We start from the raw sequence: 18,391 nt of genomic DNA on the forward strand, positions 1-18,391 counted from the left end.
CTCAGTTCCTCTCCAAAGCCCTCCCTTTAGCGCAAGGCTCTTTGCTGAGTCAGCATCCACAACCAAGGAGGATTTCCTGTTTCTTGGGGAAGGGGCTTTTTAAAGAAAGAGACCACAGTTCCAGCTGAAGTGCCCAGACGCGGCGAACTTTGCTGCTATGAGAGCGAACACACCCGGACAGGAAGTGTGATTGGTTTCTATTCTCACTCAAGGGGTGATCATTTCCCCCCCCCCATTGCCTAGAGTCCTCGCAGTCACATTCAATTGGCTAGAATTAGCGCACAGGAACTGAAGGAGGAAGGGGAGGAGCCATTGCTCCAAGGGGTCAGGGGTCACTCTTCCAGGGCCATAGAGTTCCCAGAATACAGAACGGCCTTTGTGTAAACAAATATTTTGCTGGGTGGAAAGGTTATTAAAATTTTTTTGATTAAAAGTCTTGTCTGGGCTGGTCGGTGGTGGCGCACGCCTTTAAACCCAGCACTTGGGAGGCAGAGGCAGGCGGATCTCTGTGAGTTCGAGGCCAGCCTGGTCTACAGAGTGAGTTCCAGGACAGCCAGGGCTGTTTCACAGAGAAATCCTGTCTTGAAAAACAAAAAAAAAAAAAAAAAAGAAACAAAACAGACAAGACAAGAAAGTCTTACTTGGTGAGGAGATAAAAAAGATGTGAATTTCTTGTCCTAAACAAACGTTTTGCAGTATCTATTTGGCAGTTCTTACAGGTATCTTGGCTAGAATGACGAATTCACCAGAGAGCAGTACAACTGATGCCCCCCAAGCTTTCCAGGCCCGCGGTTTCCCCACCCCTCTACTTTCGGGTCTAATCATTGTTTCTCAGAAGACTTCACAGTTACACAACCAGTCCTGGGTGGCATGGGAAGGGGAGAAGGGAGACAGTTGCAGGGACTACAAAACAAGAGAGAAGGAATGGAGGCTAGGGAGCAGATAACTAGCTTTGTACGCAGACAGGAAAGGTCAGGGATGAAGCTGGGAGAGGTGCGTGCCTTTAGTCCCAAGGTACGAGCCTTTAGTTCCAAGGTACGTGCCTTTAGTCCCAAGGTACGTGCCTTTAGTCCCAAGGTACGTGCCTTTAGTCCCAGCACCAGGAAGCAGAGGCAGGCAGGTATCTGAGTTCAAAGGTAGCCTGGTCTACAGAGTGAGCTCTACAGAGAAAAACTCTGTCAAAAAAAAAAAAAACCGAAATAACAACGAAAGGTCAGGGATGAAATCAGTGTGTCTGCGTTTCTGTTGCTCAAGGGTTTAGAAGAGAAGCTCTCTCCACCTCAGGGCCATGACTCTTACTGGGTGGGCTGCAGCTGGGTGGCCAAGGCATTCCTGTGCTGAGACAGAGCCTTCCTCCAGTATCAGCTGAAGTGCAGTTTTGCCTCAGGGAGCATCTGTCTTCTGTTCTGCTAACGTGGTTCAGTTCTGAGAACCAGAGAGCCTCAAGCACATTTTTATGGCGCCTGGCTCCCATCACCCTAGGACACCCTGAAAGGAAGAACTGCTCGGCCGTTTGGCCTCAGGCTTGTGGAGCAACCATCTGGGCTCAGTTGTTTTTTTCCATGACAATCCTTGACGTTTCTCAGACTCAGACCACTGCTCTGTCCAGGTGTAAGTGGGAAGAAGAAAGGGGATGAGAGAAACGATGCCCTGTGTCTCAGGAGAGAAGCGATGCCCCGTGTCTCAGGTGGGAGGACTAGGTGGGAAGGCGGGAAGGCCCTGAGAATAGTAACCTGCAGGCCAAGTGCTAGATTTCCAAGGCAACTTAGAAACAGGAGGCAAAAAAGAGGCCAGTGTGACCTGGGGGGTAGGGAGGATAGGGAGAGGTATGGGAGGAGCGGGGATAGACACCGCAGGAAAGGGGAAAGGTGTCTGCCAAAAGGGAAGGAAAAACTCTGGGTTTGTGTAGGAGGTTTGGGAACTGGGAAGTTAAAATGCCAGGGTACTTGCAAACCTTCAGTTTCTCCTCCTGGAGTTGTTTATCCAGAGGAGGCTGCTTTATCTTCAGAATCTACCTGCCCAGGCTATCAGGATGCGGGTCATAGTGGGAGACTGAGTTTGAAAGGGCAGTGAGGGGAAAGACCTGGAGTTTCAACACAGGGGCAGGAGTTTCAACAAGCCTTAGGCCCTAAGGCTTAGGGGGGCGGAGAGTTACTTGGTTAGGGGTTATTCCAACCCTGTAGAGTCCTGATGCCTCTGTAGATCTGTGACGTTATTGTTCAGGAAATATCCTGATGTATTCAGGACAAAAAAAAAATTCTGATGATTGATTAAGAAGGATAGTTTCTCATCAACTCCTCTTTTGAGTAGCCCTGACCTGTTCCAGAAATGTAAAGAATGAATATCCTGCCATGACCCTTGCCCCAACCATGGAGGAAGTCATGTCTCCTTCTGTAAGACTCCCCCCACAATCCTGGGTGTACCGGCTCCCAAAGGGGTCCTTTACCAAACCTGAGAGAGACTTGATTCAGGCCTCAGCGAAACATTTGGCCACCATACTTCCTCTCTGTCTTGTCACCGTGGGCCCCATCTCCCACATACCAACCACATCCAGAGTCCAAATAGGGGTGACAGTTCCCATCTCCCCAGGATGGGCACCAGCTGCTAGGTGGCTGAGTCGCCCTGAGTACCTGGGGTACCTAAAATGACATGCGCCTGTGCTGGGGACAGAGAAACCGCAGGCTCCAACTCTGGTCCTTTGGCACAAACCGAACTTCTGTCCACTCCTGTCAACCCACATCAGGGCAGCCCAGGGCTTCTGCCTTGGACCTACTGGGAAATTCACTCTTGCTCCTAGACCTAACAAAAGAGAAGTCCCCTTGAGAGAGTCAATAAACGTTTTAAAATTAAACTAGAACCCCCACCTTCTCCTAAGGTCCTCTGAACTCCATCCCCAAACCAAAAGAATGATTAATAAGATCCATGTCTCAGGCTTCCAGCTATTGAGAATCTCACGGTCCTATTGGTCCTCAACCTGAATTCTCTCCCCTTCCTCTCTGCCCTGTTCATGAGGAGAATGAGTCAGGTACTGAGAACAGTCAATGGGGAGGAGCTAAGAGGAAAAAAATTAAGAATTTTTAAAAATAAGGCCAAGGGGTGGTGGCACACACCTTTAATCCCAGAACTCGGGAGGCAGAGATAGGCGGATCTCTGTGAGTTCGAGGCCAGCCTGGTCTACAAGAGCTAGTTCCAGGACAGGCTCCAAAGCTACAGAGAAACCCTGTCTCAAAAAAAAAAATGTTAAAAATAGATGAACATTGTAACATAAAACATGAGATAAAAAAATTTCAAGGTTGCACACACCAATAAAAAATAAATAAAAGTCTCCGGTTAGGGACTAGAGAGATAGTTAAGTGGTTACATATGCTGGTGGTTCAGCACCCACATGGTGTTCACAACTGTCTGTAACTTCAGTTTAGGGATCTGATGGTCTCTTCCGGCCTCTGTAGGCACTACACGGACATGTACACAGATATACTTGAAGGAAAAACATTCATACACAAAAATAAAACAAAGATAAATCATTTTATAAGTCTTCTGTGGAGGGCCTGGAGAGATGGCTCAGTGGGTAAGAATGCTTGTTGTGCAAGCATGAATACCTGGGTTCAAATCCCCAACACCCATGTAAAAAGCCTGATGTGGCTGAATGTGTGCCTGCAAACTTAGCACTGAAAGGGCAGAGCTAGAAGGAGTTGAAAGAGAATGACAGAGCAGGCTAACCAGCATCCTTCTCCTACCTCTGTGTGCACAGATAGGCACACACACGGGCACATGTCTAACCCTCAACACACACACACGAGAGAGAGAGAGAGAGAGAGAGAGAGAGAGAGAGAGAGAGAGAGAGACCGACCTACGGAGAGAGAATAAGGAAAGGCCAGAAATGAAGTCTTTCCAATTTATTCCTTATTATGTCACTTTGATTTTGTTGCTGTTGTTTTGAGTCAGGGATCACATGTAGCCCAGGTGGCCAGGCTGGATGGTGCACGCCTTTAATCCAACGCTCAGGAGGCAAAGGCAGTTGGTTCTCTGTGAGGTCGAGGCCAGCCTGATCTATGTATCCAAGTTCTGGGACAGTCAGAGCTACATAGACTATCCCCCAGACACAAACAAACAACCCTTGTAGCTGAACACAACCTTGAACTCCTTGACCCTTGCCTCTGCTCCTGCGCTAGGATAGCAAGCCTACACCTTCATGTCCTGTTTTTTTTTTCTTTTGTCAAGTTACATTCCAAAAGATTTTTCCAAGTAAACTTATATAAAAATCATCCCTGCAAAGTGGGAGTGTGTGCTGGGTCATCTGATACAGACTCACGTGGGAAAGATGTGTGGCATGAGCCAAGCGTGGCCCCGTGGGCACATCAGTGGTGCTGGAGAAGCTGCACTGCTCACGGCTCTGGATCTGGAGTAAGAGCATGACCGGCACTAAGGCTCTCTGATACCTCTAAACAGGAAGAGAGACAATATTCTCACAAGACCAAGGGCAGAAGACCTGGCTGGAAAACCAGGTATCAGACAACACGGGCCTGTACTGTATGAATTAAAAAATATTTCTTGTGGTGGTAAAAGAAAAATCACCCCAAATGTGTATTTTGGACCATTCTGAAGTGTACATAGGATGCCATGACACAGGTTTACAATATTGAGAGACCATCACCACGATTGTTCCAAAGCTGAAGACAGTTCTACAGCCTACCCAGATGGGCAGAGCAGGGAGACCTGAGCAGGCAGCTTACTGAAGATGAAAACGGAGTTGGGGTTAACAATGGACAGACTCAGATATGGATATAGGACAGAAAGGCCCAGAAGACAAGCTGGAAGTGCAAGGCTGTTTGCCAGACAGTAGTGGGATAGGACCTCCTTCCTAGTCTGTGGGCACACTGAGGTCCCGGGCTATGGGGTGGATGACAGATGGCTCAGGCAGGCCAGAACTTATGGGTCTCCAGGGAAAAGCCATCCACTAATGTCCAAATACCACCACCTTCCTTCTCACTGCCACCACGGTCTTCTCGCCAGAAATCTCTGCCCCAGAAACCCTCCTTATAGTTCCTAGACTGGAAGAGTGGAAGGCTAACCATGTGGATGCTGGGCACCAAACCTGGGTCCTCCCCAAGATCAGCAAGTGCTCCTAAACCCCAAGCCATCTCTCCAGTCCCTAGCTTATCTATTTTTGTTTTTTGTAGATTTAGTATCAACCCAAATGAAAACTCGAAACTCAGGACATCTCAGGAAATAATCTCATAGTATTATTATATTGACAGTTCGTCTATTTTTAAACATTTTTATTTATGTGTATGTTTGTCCCCTAGAACTGGAGTTGGATGACTGAGCTACCAAATGTGGTTGCTAGGAATTTGACCCAGCACACACTCCCACTTTTCAGGGATGGTTTTCATATCAGTTTACTTGGAAACATCTTTTGGAATGTAAATTGACAAAAACAGAAACAAACAAACCAGCATGGCACAAAGGTGTACACCTGCAATCCCATCCTCTACAAGAGCAGAAAGCGGTCTTAACCCCTGAGCCATCTCTGGAGCTCCTAATAGTTCAGGCTTCCACCAGGGCTATCTCAATAGAAGGGCTTAATTTTGTTTTGTTTTAAAGTTTTTATTATCTCAACTTTGAATATATTGCCTAAAAATTCGACTACTACCCAGTTTGTGTTTAGGAGTACATTTCTAGCCTTTCAACTTAAACAGTTAAAAAATAAAACCACCTCCATGCTGCTACTTCACGGTAACTATTTGGACCGCATCTAAGAAGCCCTATTCTCTGCGAGCAGACTCATCTGCACTCTGGTTATCGAAAGTTAAGTTATGCTACCTCCTGAAAATGTTTTCCTAAATTACAAGAATCAAATAGGAAATTGGTGAAGAAACACCTTGGTCTGAGCTGAGGGTCGACAGGAGGGCCCAACACCACCAGAGGAAGAGCAGGGAGAACCAGAAGCAGGGAATCCAGGGCTTGTATTCATTCCGGTGTGGCAACATTCTCAGAGCGAATTTTTCCTTTTTTCTGCTGTGTGCATGTGTCCTTCCTCAGGTACAGCCCGTCTTGTTATTTGAGATAGGCCTGGCGTGTGACAAGTGGACTAGACTGGCTGGCCCTAGAGTCCCAGGGATCTGTCTCTTGCTTTCCCAGTGCTGGGCTAACCAGCCTGTGCCACTACACCCAGCCTCTTTTTAAATGAGGTGTTGTGAAGAGTGAACTCAGGTCACTGCGCTTCCAGGGAAAGCATTTTACCAGCTGAGCTACCACTAGGGCTGGCGTGTGTGTGTGTGTGTGTGTGTGTATCAGAGATCGATGTCAAATGTCTTCCTCAACTGCACCCCACCTTTTTTGAGAGGGTCTTTCATTCAATCTAGAATTTACAGGTTCAGCTGGGCTAGTTGGTCAGTGAGTCCCAGAAGTTCCTACCTTCCTAAGAACTGGATCTACGGATACGTGCTGCCATGCAGTTGCTTTTAGATTTATTTGCATGTGTGTGGATCTTAGTGTATGCCTGGTGTCAGATCCCTCCCTGGGTGTCAAGATTCCATTACTTGCAAGAAGCCCAACTTGTCCTGTGTGTGCTGGGATCCAAACTCCAGTCATCACGCTGTGCAGCGGGCACTTTACGAAACTGTCTTCCTGGAGCCTAAGTTTAACACAAACCACCTCCCTACTTCCAGCATACAAGATGTTCAACTCATGCACAAATTTAATACATCCCAGTCGGCACACCCCATGTTCGGAACAACTCCCAAGGCTGTGTTTCCTACGTCACTCTTCCCCTAGTCAAGAGAGAGCCAGGTACAGTGGGAACAGATGGCTACACAGTCACAAGTGTTCAGGCACCCTGCACCTCTTCACTGATGGCCACCAACGCCACTTGATGCTTCCAGGAGACTCCTGACCATTCCCACCATTAACGGCCACAACGCCCATTTCTGTAACTCTTGTATTTTGGAAATTTTAGTCAAAAAGAAGTCAAGTAGGAAAAATTAAGGAGATTTATTTGTGTATCAACCAAAAATTGAATAAGGCACAGTCAACATCATCATTATGGAAACATATGCAAAAAGCAGTCATGGAGGCACGAGCAAGTCTGACATCAATACTGTCAAAGCCATTAGATTGGCAAATGCATAGAGGCAAAATTGGCAGTTAGGAAACCTTGGTAGACAGAGGAAGTAAGAGTGCTGGTGAAGTCATCTTGCTGTGGTACCCTCACCTTCGCAGGCCACATCTGTCGGTCACAGCCTAACAGCAGAGCTCACAAGGCTAAGCACAAACCAAAGGCTGTGAGACGGTGCTCTCTCATCAGCCAGCTCTTGGGCCACAGGCCGAGCCTCACTACCCTACGCCTGAGGGCTTCCAGGTAAAATTTACTAAAATTATTTCAGTGGAAACAACTCTCTAGAACTTCTTTGTTAATCTCTGAAAGCTTTTTTTTACCTGAAAGGGAAAAATCCAAGTCCAGTTTCTAATTCTCACCCTGCTTGCTTCTTGGTATTACTCAAGAAAGGATTCCCATTAAATAAACAAACAAACAATGTAACATGGACAGGCCTGGCTTGTTTGTTGTTGGGGTTTTTGTCCTCCTACCAGGTCCCCCTCAATTGTTTAGCCCCAGAGAAAAATCACACATAGGTCTCCATAAATTATAAACTGATTGGCTCTAGCCTCTCACTGGCTAACTCTCACATCTTGATAACCCATTTTTCTGATCTATGTTAGCCATGTGGCTGAGTACCTTTTTTCAGTGGGGTAGATCACATCCTGTTGCTTTGGTGGTCTGGGTAGGAGTGGGAGGAATCAGCTTCCTCCTTCCCAGAATTCTCCTGTTCTTACATCATTTTTGCTTCCTGTCTGGTTTTCCCGCCTGTATTTCCTGCCTGGCCAATCAGCATTTATTTATAACATGATTGACAGAATACAGACAATTCTCCCGCACCAAAACAAATAATGTGTGTGTGTGTGTGTGTGTAAATATGTATGTATGGTGGTAGTAAACTGTGACGTTCAAACATGACGTTTTCTGTCATATAGCTGCAAATAATTTTTCTAAGGCAAGCAAATTATCACAAATAAGAAAAATGTGAAGAACAATGCACTAGAAGGCAGTACATCAGATTTTTTTCCTTTTTTCTTTTCTTTTTTTTTTCTTTTTCTTTTTTTTTGAAACAGGGTTTCTCTGTGGCTTTCAGGCCTTCCCTGGAATAGCTCTTGTAGACCAGGCTGGTCTCGAACCCACAAAGATCAACCTGCCTCTGCCTCCTGAGTGCTGGGATTAAAGGCGTGTGCCACCATCACCCAGCTCACGTTAAATTTTAATTATATGTACATTTTAAAATATATTTTTGTTTAAAAAAGTAATTACATGAAGCTAGTGTAGTGGCACACTTCTATAATTCTATCATGTAGAAGCTAGAAGTCTAAGGCCTGAGAATCACTAGTTTGGGCTATGTAGTTTGGACTCTGTATCAAAAACAAAAAATCCTTTGTTTTGAGCCCAAACAAATATATTACTCTTTTCAAAATAATTTTTAAGAGGTCTGGGGATGTAGCTTAGTGGTAGAGCACTTTTCTTGAATATCAAGGCCCTGGATTCAATCCCCAGTATTGAAAAAAATTAAATAAAAAAAGGGTTTTGAAATAGTGGATAGAAAACTGACAAGTCTCAGTTGATTGCACTAATGTATAGAATGAAAAGTATTTTAATAAAGTCAACAGTAAAACAATTAAAATTAATTAAATTTTAGAAATGAATTATATCCTAAATTTATGTTGGCAGCAAATGATGTAAAGCTATATTCAACCAAATGAAGAAACTTGTTCCACCTGTGATCTGAGCCATGGACACAGACTGCGTACAAACACTTTAGACCACTTCTTCTGCAGCCTGAGGTAGCGCAGGTCAAAGGCCAACACGAAGTTCTGAAGGCACCCTTGGTTTTCTGTGAAGTGATACTTGGATAAGGGCTGAGATTAAAGCTAGGTATGGCGGCATAAACCTATAACCCCAACATTCAGGGAACTGAGGCATGAGAAATTACTCTAACTTCAAAGTCCCCCTTGGCCACAGAGTGAGGACCAGGCCAGCCAGGGCTATACAAGCCACTAGCATTCAAAACAAACAAAGAGAAGTCTAGAAATACAGAAAAAAAAACAAATGATGTCACACAGATTTTTCTCCAGTCCCTCTGTCTACACTGGGTTGACACTCAAATTCTATTCACTATGCTTAAACTTTGGGTTTAGGTCTTTTCTCAAATCTATTACAAGAGTCCTTCAGAATCGCAAATGTACCGTTTCTTCCTGTGTTCCTCCACCCTAGTGCAGCAAAGGCTCCGTCCAAAGCCAGTCTACGATCTTTCTGTGGCAAACACTTTCAGCTCACTCCCTACCCCAGGTCTTTGTGATCCTTTAACTATCAATAGACATCTTAGTGTTCCCTAAACTCCCTCCACACTCAATAACTTAACTTCTTAATTATATGCATGATCTCATAGCAGCAGACGAGCCAAATCCTAGTGCAAAATTCCAGGGCTGTTCCCATCCACGTAATGGAACAGACTTTTGTGGATGGGGTTATTTTACTAGAGTTTTACTTTAGCCTTTGTGTGCGGATCAGCTGCTATTGGCCCCAGGCTAACAATCATGGGACCACAGGATGTGCTGTTGGCCACACACTCTCTCTCTTCCCTATGTAGAACATCCTCTTGCATTTCTCCAATTCCTTCCCTAATGGCATTTCTAACTAGCTGTCAAGAAACGAAATCCCATTTGGTAAAGTTATGCCAGTTAGTTGACACTGACGTCTTGTCTGAAACAGCACTCAATGCTCGTCACAGACAGTTGCGACATTCCAGCCTCGGCAGCAGAAGCAATGAACAGAATGAACCAGCCAGAGGCCATGTCTCTACAGCCTACAGTATAGTAGGCCTTCTGTAGGTCTCTACCACCCTCTACAACCAACCTCACTTCATCTCCTGACTCCTAAGCTCTACCACTTTCATCTCTTCCTACCCAAGTTTGTATATTTAGAATATGCTTTTCACTTCATCAGTGGTTTTCAAACTTCCTTATCAGTGAAACTGAGTTCCACTGAAGTCTTAACAGAGAACCCCAACTATAGCAGCCAGGAGCGGAGATGTGAAGCAAGGGGCTGCTGGTGGGCACAGAGAAACGATACAGCCAGTTGGGATTTCCTCACCTCCAGGGACTCTACCAATTACTACATTGATTCCAACTCAGGAACACTTTCTTTTAACAAAGCCGTCTTTCCCTCAGCTCATTGATGGAATAAAAGCAGACATGCACCAAGTTTTTAGGTAGGATTTGTAGGGTAATTTTAGCTTCCTGTTTTCATCTATTCAAAGTGCAAATCTGTGTAAGATACAACCCCACAACTAAATTATTAAAGTAAACCTTAAAAATACTTAATAAGTGGCAGAAGAGTTCCCTGAAATCATTGGAATTACTAGTCCGAGGCCCTTTGGAGTCCTCCCAAGGCAGCGGTCATGCTGCGGTTCCTCTGAAAATCAGATCTTCCTATGCAGTGATTCAGCCCACGGAGATTTAAACAATCCCTCAGTGTTATGATTCATGTTGTATTTTAGGCCTGATTTGCTTAAAAAGGCAAAGAAAACCAACCATCAGGCCAATTGTTGGCTTTATCAAAGTTTAGACTAGAAAGTTTTCATAAAAGTAAAAAGAAAAAAAAAGAAAAGCTCCTTTTCTCAGCTGTTTCCTGCCACATGCTAACTGCTAACTAACCACCTCCCCCCAGGGGACCGGAGCTGGGCTGGGCCTGGCTTCACAAAAGGCAGCCTTGCTCTTCTATGTTCTTGACGGGCTGGACGGGCAGCACCAGGTGGGAAATGCGACTCCACAGCCCACTCAGTTTGTCTGAGTCCATGTGGCTGAAGGAGCTGGGAGTTTCAGAGTTGGTGAACTTAGCCCAGAGTAAATCCCTCACTTTCTCTTCCGTTTCCCTGGGGCCTACGCTTGCTGCTAATGTCTCCTCCTCCAGCAGGACCGTCAGGACGAGGGCCACGTCTTTAAAAGCCGCATTCTCATGGTCACAGTACTTATAGAAGATCAGGGTGGAGCCTGCAGGAAGGGATTCGAAGCGGTGGACGACAGCAGCCTTATGGCCATTCTCAAAACCATTACTAAGCTCCAAGTCAACCCACAGCTTGATGGTGTCACTGTCCTGCAGGGCTCTTTCGGCTCCGTCTATGGAGACAGCGGACACTTTCTGGGCAGAGGTGTAGGCGTTGGCAACATGGTGGCTCAGACACTTGAGGGTCTCCCGTCCCTCTCGAGCAGCTGTAAAGATGACGGTGGCAGGCTCAGTGGGGTTTGAAGCATTGAGGTGCTTCTGGAGAAACTTCCGTCCTCGCTGCCACAGAAAGGAACTCTGACCTGGAAATTTATCCTTCAGCTGGCTAAACTGAGCCAGGAAAGCTTCCAAAGCTGGGTTCTGGGGCACTTGCTGGGCCGGGGAGAAATAGTAGCTGTTGACGGAATGTAGCACAAGAGCCACAATCAGGAGGCCGAGAAACATAGGACCTGATCGATGAGAAGAAAACAGAAGACGAGAACGTAAGTCAGAAACAGCGCTTGTGGGAGCAGAGACACGGGTTCTATCAAATCTTCGGGCAATACTAAATTCCCTTTGCCTGACTCTCCTACATTTTCACACTTAATGTCTAACAGAAGCTGAGGCAGGAGGATCGTCATGAATTTGAGGCTAGTATGGTCTACACAGAAAGAAATAAAACACAAAGTCTGATGGAAATACCTTCTTTAATCTCTTGAAGATACACCATCCATGTCAAAGTCATTCATATACTTTGCTCCCATCAAGGAAGCCTTTGAAAGGCAGTCCTGAGAACTTTCTCCCACTCTCTAAAGTCCACACTGGCCAGAGCAGAGCATTCTGCAGCCCCAGATGACCCAGACAGGGTGGCACACCACATCTTGGCACCTGGGAGGACGGACTGTGACGCCTGCCCTACACACGGAGACTGTCTCAAAAGGGAAAGCAAACAACTTGAGTGTGCGATCTGAGACAGCAGCAGCCTCTGACTTGATGTGGGAGTGTCATATATCAATCTGTTGATTTCATTGGTTAAGCAATAAAGAAACTGCTTGGCCCTTATAGGTTAAAACATAGGTGGGAGGAGTAAATAGAACAGAATGCTGGGAGGAAGAGGAAGTGAGCTCAGAGACGCCATGTTCCCCTCTCCTGGGTAGACGCAATAGCTCTGCTCTCTGAAGCATTCACGATGGAGCAAGCCGCCAGGTCAGACATGCTGAATCCTTCCCGGTAAGACCGGTGCTACACAAGTTTATTAGAGATGGGTTGATCGGGATATCAGAATTAGCCAGTAAGGGCTAGAGCTAATGGGCCAAGCAGTGTTTAAATGAACACAATTTGTGTGTTGTTATTTCGGGGCATAAGCTAGCAGGCAGCCGGGGTGCTGGGGACTCAGCCCCGCCACAAATATTACTACACTGATTGGAGAGGCAGCTTCTGGAGGCTGAGGCAGGAATACCACCATGTGTCTGAAGAGTCCTGGGCTGCGTGAACCCGAGTCAGGACAACCTGGCAAAGCCCTGCCTCAACAAAGCAAAACAAAGCAAAAGGCAGCTTCGGTTTCTTGTCTTCTAGATAGTGCTTTCAGCCACTAGAGAGGTAGCTCAGTCGTTCAGTGTTTGGCGAGCATGCACAAGGCCCTAATTCAGTCCCCCATTAGGGGTCGGGGAGAAGCAGCAGGTTTTCTAACTGTGAGAATGTCTATTTGTTAAACAAAATATCAAACAGTAGCCCTGGAGGAAAAACTTTACAACTTTATTGCTCTATTTTATTGAATTTACCAAACATATATATATAATTAAAGTTAAAATGAAATGAAAGAGCTTCCTAGGCATTTTCTCTGAGGATCTGTGAATATAGCAGAATTAGGTTTGTTCTCACCATAGCTCCAGAGACTCCTGCTGTCTGTCTTCCTCAGTCTTTCCTGTGCAGCCTCTTCCTTTTCCTTCACTGACTGCATTTCTTCTTCAGGACTTCCATCCTCTAGGGTGAGAAGGAATGTTGTTTGTAGACAGTACACCATAAAAGTGGGTAGTGTCTTTTACCTCTAGCCCAATTACATGACGGGATTCCTATACTTTGCAGTTTTTCCTTTTATGAAGCCAAAATTGCCCATTAGTTCTCCCCTCTGCCAACACACACTACATTCAAACCACAGTTTTATTTCCCTACCCACAGTGAACCTCTACAATGGTGAAATTGTAATTGTAGATAATGGTTCAACCAATTGCATTCATCATTTGTTCGTTCATTCATTCATTCATTTTCTCAATCAAAAACTATTCATAAAGTTGTACCTATGTGTTGGATGCCAGAGAAACACAAAGAAAGACATGAGCTAAGTGCTTCGGTCCAGATATTCTGATGAGAATGCATGAGATGTACTAGGCATGGGGATCTGCACTAGAATCGCCAAGTCCTTGATGAACACTACTAGAATGTGGACATTTCAGACTGGTCTCTTCGGTGAGTAGGCTGTGCATGCTGCAATCCTGGATCCCAGAAGGCTGAGGCAGGAGGATCACTATGAGTCTGAGGTCAACTTGGGCTATAGAATGGGATACTATCTCAAAACAAGAGCAACGACAAACACCAACCAAGCATCAACATGTGTGCATTCGTGTTGATTTATACACATTTGCCTGTTGATTTACACGATATTTTGTTTTACAAAGGACAAGAAAATTGAAAATTTTCAATTGAAAATAATAAATTAAATAGCGTCATAAGAAATAAAAGTAAGGTTTCTTAAGTTGTGTTTCTTTTTTATTATATTGCATTAATATAAACAGCAAATAAAAATATTTTAAAATGCAGTTGGTGGAGCTGGAGAAATGGCTCAGTGATTAAGAGCACTTGCTGCTCTTCCAGAGGTCCTGAGTTCAATTCCCAATATCTGCATGGTGGCGCACACCACATCTAATTCCAGTTTCAGGGGAACTGACATCCGCTCCTGACTACTTTGAGTACTTGTCATGCACATGATACACAGACATACTTGCAGGCAAAACATCTAAAAAGGCAATTTGTAGGCTATCAAGATATCTCAGTGGAGCTGGGCTGTGGTGAGGCACACCTTTAATCCCAGAACTTGGGAGGCGAAGGCAGGCGGATCTCTGTGAGTTCGAGGCCAGCCTGGTCTACAAGAGACAGTTCCACGACAGACTCCAAAATACAAATAAACAAAAAAAAAAAGAGAGAGAGAGAGAGAGAGAGAGGGGGGGGGGGGGAGAGACAGATGGCTCAGTGGGTAACAGTGACATGCCTGATAACCGAAGTTCAGATTCCAGAAAAGCTGAATAGATTTACGCAAGTTGTCCTTTGACATCAATGAAGTACACTGTGGTGCCTGCACACACACAAATACACACATACACAGACACTGATAGACACACTCACACATAGACGCACATACACAGACACTGATATACACACTCACACATAGACGCACATGCACACACACAGACACTGATACACAGAGACACACACAGACACATTCACACACACACAGGCACTGATACACACACTCACACATAGACGCACATACACACTCACACATAGAGGCACATACACACACAGGCACTGATACAAATATTCACACATAGACGCACATACACACACATAGACACTAATACACACACTCACACATAGATGCACACACAAGAAGCTAAAGAAAATGGAAACGTACAGGCAGCAAGTAAATACAGTGACTGAGCTGGCATAGGAGGCTGGAAACCTCACTCCAGGTCCTCCACCGTCCCAGGGAAACACAGACAGGGTGACAGCAGCTCAGAGGGTCTCTCACCTGGCACAGGCAGTCGCCTCCTCAAGTGGTCCTGGCTCCCTGGGCCTGCACTGGGATAAGCAGAACTCTGGGCATCGGTGGAGTCTGCAGCAAGTGGCTCCTGAGCAGCTTCCCACCTGTCTCCTGCTCCCTTGGGGGCAGCTGCAGAACTGCTCCCCAGCTGGGCATCTCCTCTTCCCACCTCGCTGCTTTGAGAGCAGAGAGGATCCAGATGCAGGGCCTCTCCACCCAGGTGTTCCGAGGAGGGGCGGCGCTCCTGCTCTGTGTCCTGAGAGCTCGGGCTGCTTTTGGGTTCTGCTTTATCCATCGGACGCTTGTCTGAATTCGTCTCCTCTGAACTCTCTGATCTGTCACCTGTGTCTGCATGCTCTTGACCTTTGGCCCCTACCTCATGAGGGTCGCTCTTGAGATCAGAGGCAGGAGGTGGAGTCTGGGTTTCTTCAGGGTCACTCGGTGAGACTGTGGTGCCCTGTGCTTGAGAGCTGACTGAGGGTTCGTTTTCCAAATCCTTTTGAGAGTCTAGTGAGATAAAATGTTTATTTTAAATATTTCACCCACAGTTTTATACTCTAACAAGGTCTGCAATTATACATACACATACACACACACACACACTACACATACACACACACACATTTTTTCCTTTCATGATTTATAAGGCATTTTTCCTTTTTTTTTTTTCTTTTGGTTTTTTTCGAGCACTTGGGAGGCAGAGGCAGGCGGATCTCTGTGAGTTCGAGGCCAGCCTGGTCTACAAGAGCTAGTTCCAGGACAGGCTCCAAAACCACAGAGAAACCCTGTCTCGAAAAACAAAAAAAAACAAAAACAAAAACAAGTGCTGGAATTAAAGGCGTGCGCCACCACCGCCCGGTTTAAGGCATTTTTCCTAAACATTAATTCTCTGAGCTCCTACCAAGGGTAAAACAAGTTGTCCACGCTAATAAAGCTAATAGCGAATACTGATATAAAGCAATTGTAAATGCTAAAGTAATACTTTATAATAATAATAATAATAAAAGCTATTCTAAGTATATCCTCTTAAGCCAGGGTGATGGCACACACCCTACCGTAATTCTAGCCCTTGGGAGGCTGAAGCAAGAGGATCATAAGTTCAAAGCCAGCCTGCGTCACAGAGATCGACTGTCTCAACAACAAGGTATACTTTTTTCCTGCATTCCCTCACTTTCCCCTTCCCTCCCATCATTTTACTGAAGCAAGTTCTAGACATCTCAGGATTTTAGACAGAACACTAGGATATACATCTCTAAGGAGAAAAGGATTCTTAGAAAAAATAATTATAACACTTTTACTATATTTAAAAAGGAATAATTTCTTAATATCGCCAAGTACAGGTCATTCGCATTTCCCCAGCTGTCTCATGAACTTTCACACACAGACACTGATACACAGAGACACACACAGACGCATTCACACACACATAGGCACTGATACACACACACAGGCACTGATACACACACTCACACATAGACGCACATACACACACATAGACACTAATACACACACTCACACATAGATGCACACACAAGAAGCTAAAGAAAATGGAAACGTACAGGCAGCAAGTAAATACAGTGACTGAGCTGGCATAGGAGGCTGGAAACCTCACTCCAGGTCCTCCACCGTCCCAGGGAAACACAGACAGGGTGACAGCAGCTCAGAGGGTCTCTCACCTGGCACAGGCAGTCGCCTCCTCAGGTGGTCCTGGCTCCCTGGGCCTGCACTGGGATAAGCAGAACTCTGGGCATCGGTGGAGTCTGCAGCAAGTGGCTCCTGAGCAGCTTCCCACCTGTCTCCTGCTCCCTTGGGGGCAGCTGCAGAACTGCTCCCCAGCTGGGCATCTCCTCTTCCCACCTCGCTGCTTTGAGAGCAGAGAGGATCCAGATGCAGGGCCTCTCCACCCAGGTGTTCCGAGGGGGGGCGGCGCCCCTGCTCTGTGTCCTGAGAGCTCGGGCTGCTCTTGGGTTCTGCTTTATCCATCGGACGCTTGTCTGAAGTCGTCTCCTCTGAACTCTCTGATCTGTCACCTGTGTCTGCATGCTCTTGACCTTTGGCCCCTACCTCATGAGGGTCGCTCTTGAGATCAGAGGCAGGAGGTGGAGTCTGGGTTTCTTCAGGGTCACTCGGTGAGACTGTGGTGCCCTGTGCTTGAGAGCTGACTGAGGGTTCGTTTTCCAAATCCTTTTGAGAGTCTAGTGAGATAAAATGTTTATTTTAAATATTTCACCCACAGTTTTTTTTTTTTTTTTTTTTCGAGACAGGGTTTCTCCGTAGCTTTTGGTTCCTGTCCTGGAACTAGCTCTTGTAGACTAGGCTGGCCTCGAACTCCCAGAGATCCGCCTGCCTCTGCCTCCCGAGTGCTGGGATTAAAGGCGTGCACCACCACCGCCTGGCTTCACCCACAGTTTTATACTCTAGCAAGGTCTGCAATCACACACACACACACACACACACACACACACACACACACACAACTCAGGTTTCATCCTGGAGACCTGTATGGTCGGGGAGCAGCTCCTGAACTGTCCTCTGACCTCACATGCACTCATCCACATATAACAATAAAAAAGCTCATGACCTCTTTCTTATGGAAAAGCTATTTCACACTTATGTATTCTGTGCCACACACACACACAGAAGCAGGATGAAGACTTTATTTTTTGAAAGAACCCCTACAAATCACAGGTTTTTTTAATAAATAGAATTCTAAAGATGAGTCTACCATCTTTTTAAAAGATGCATAGCATTTTGTTTTAAAATCATCCCCTATTACTGGAATCTACATTTAATCTTTCTTATGTTATAATTAGATTTGATATTACGTAAAAATCAGTAAATATAAAAAAGGTAAGAAACTAACCCACTGGATTATACCTTTCTACTTCAGAACTCGAGGTCTCGGTCATCGGAGACATTCTCAGCACAGCCCCGTTTCCTACTGCTCATACTGTGTGCTATGAGGACTAGTCTCACCTTCCACAGGGTCCCTGCAGCCACTGTCGGCCATGTTTGTGTCCTGGCTCTTCAGAGTTTGGGACCTCTTTTTAGTGTCTGGGTTTTGTTGTAGAGATATCTTGTTTTCTTCTTGTCCCAAGTTCCAACAGACTCATGCTTCCCAAGGAAGCAAGAACCAAGGAATATATACAGTGACTAAAATAAAATGAAAAACAAATGAACAGTTAAATGACTTCATCTATTTGAACACAAAACAGCAATTTCAACTCTGAATAAAGTCTCTTTGGTCTTGTGTTGCTTTCTGGCTTTCGGAAGCATCATATCCCAACCCCAGACTGCAGAGAGGAAAACTCTGCAGACTAGGAATCTCTTACAGATGCCACCAGTTTCTAAAATGCTCTCATATATTTCCAAGAGTGTAGAAAGGGACCAAGGGACCAGAATTTTAAAGAGAATACTTTGAATTAAAGCACAAAATCCTTCTACAAACAGCTGTAGAGCCAGAGGCAGTCCCTGAATTTCTCATG

The 18,391-nt window shown here is 45.6% G+C and overlaps 1 protein-coding gene across 3 annotated transcripts in view; it reads right to left on the minus strand.

Annotated features, from left to right (window-relative positions):
• Positions 1-8,229: 8,229 nt before the first annotated feature.
• The window catches only part of LOC121455064 (torsin-1A-interacting protein 2-like), a 28,709-nt gene continuing 18,547 nt past the window's right edge, over positions 8,230-18,391 (minus strand). For 2 of the 3 annotated variants that reach the window (XM_041662589.1, XM_041662588.1), the window contains exons 2-6: positions 17,883-18,059; positions 16,583-17,101; positions 14,895-15,413; positions 12,971-13,072; positions 8,230-11,559 (exon numbers count right to left, since the gene is read on the minus strand). In XM_041662589.1, coding sequence (XP_041518523.1) covers positions 10,802-11,559; positions 12,971-13,072; positions 14,895-15,413; positions 16,583-17,101; positions 17,883-17,916 — 1,932 coding nt within the window. In that variant the 5' untranslated portion in view covers positions 17,917-18,059 and the 3' untranslated portion in view covers positions 8,230-10,801. The remainder of the gene's footprint in view (positions 11,560-12,970; positions 13,073-14,894; positions 15,414-16,582; positions 17,102-17,882; positions 18,060-18,391) is intronic. The other variant, XM_041662590.1, reaches the window with a different exon arrangement.

The sequence above is a fragment of the Microtus oregoni genome, unplaced genomic scaffold (assembly GCF_018167655.1).
Source record: "Microtus oregoni isolate MIOR12 unplaced genomic scaffold, Mior012 000013F_ref0000133, whole genome shotgun sequence".
NCBI classification, from domain to species: Eukaryota; Metazoa; Chordata; class Mammalia; order Rodentia; family Cricetidae; genus Microtus; species Microtus oregoni.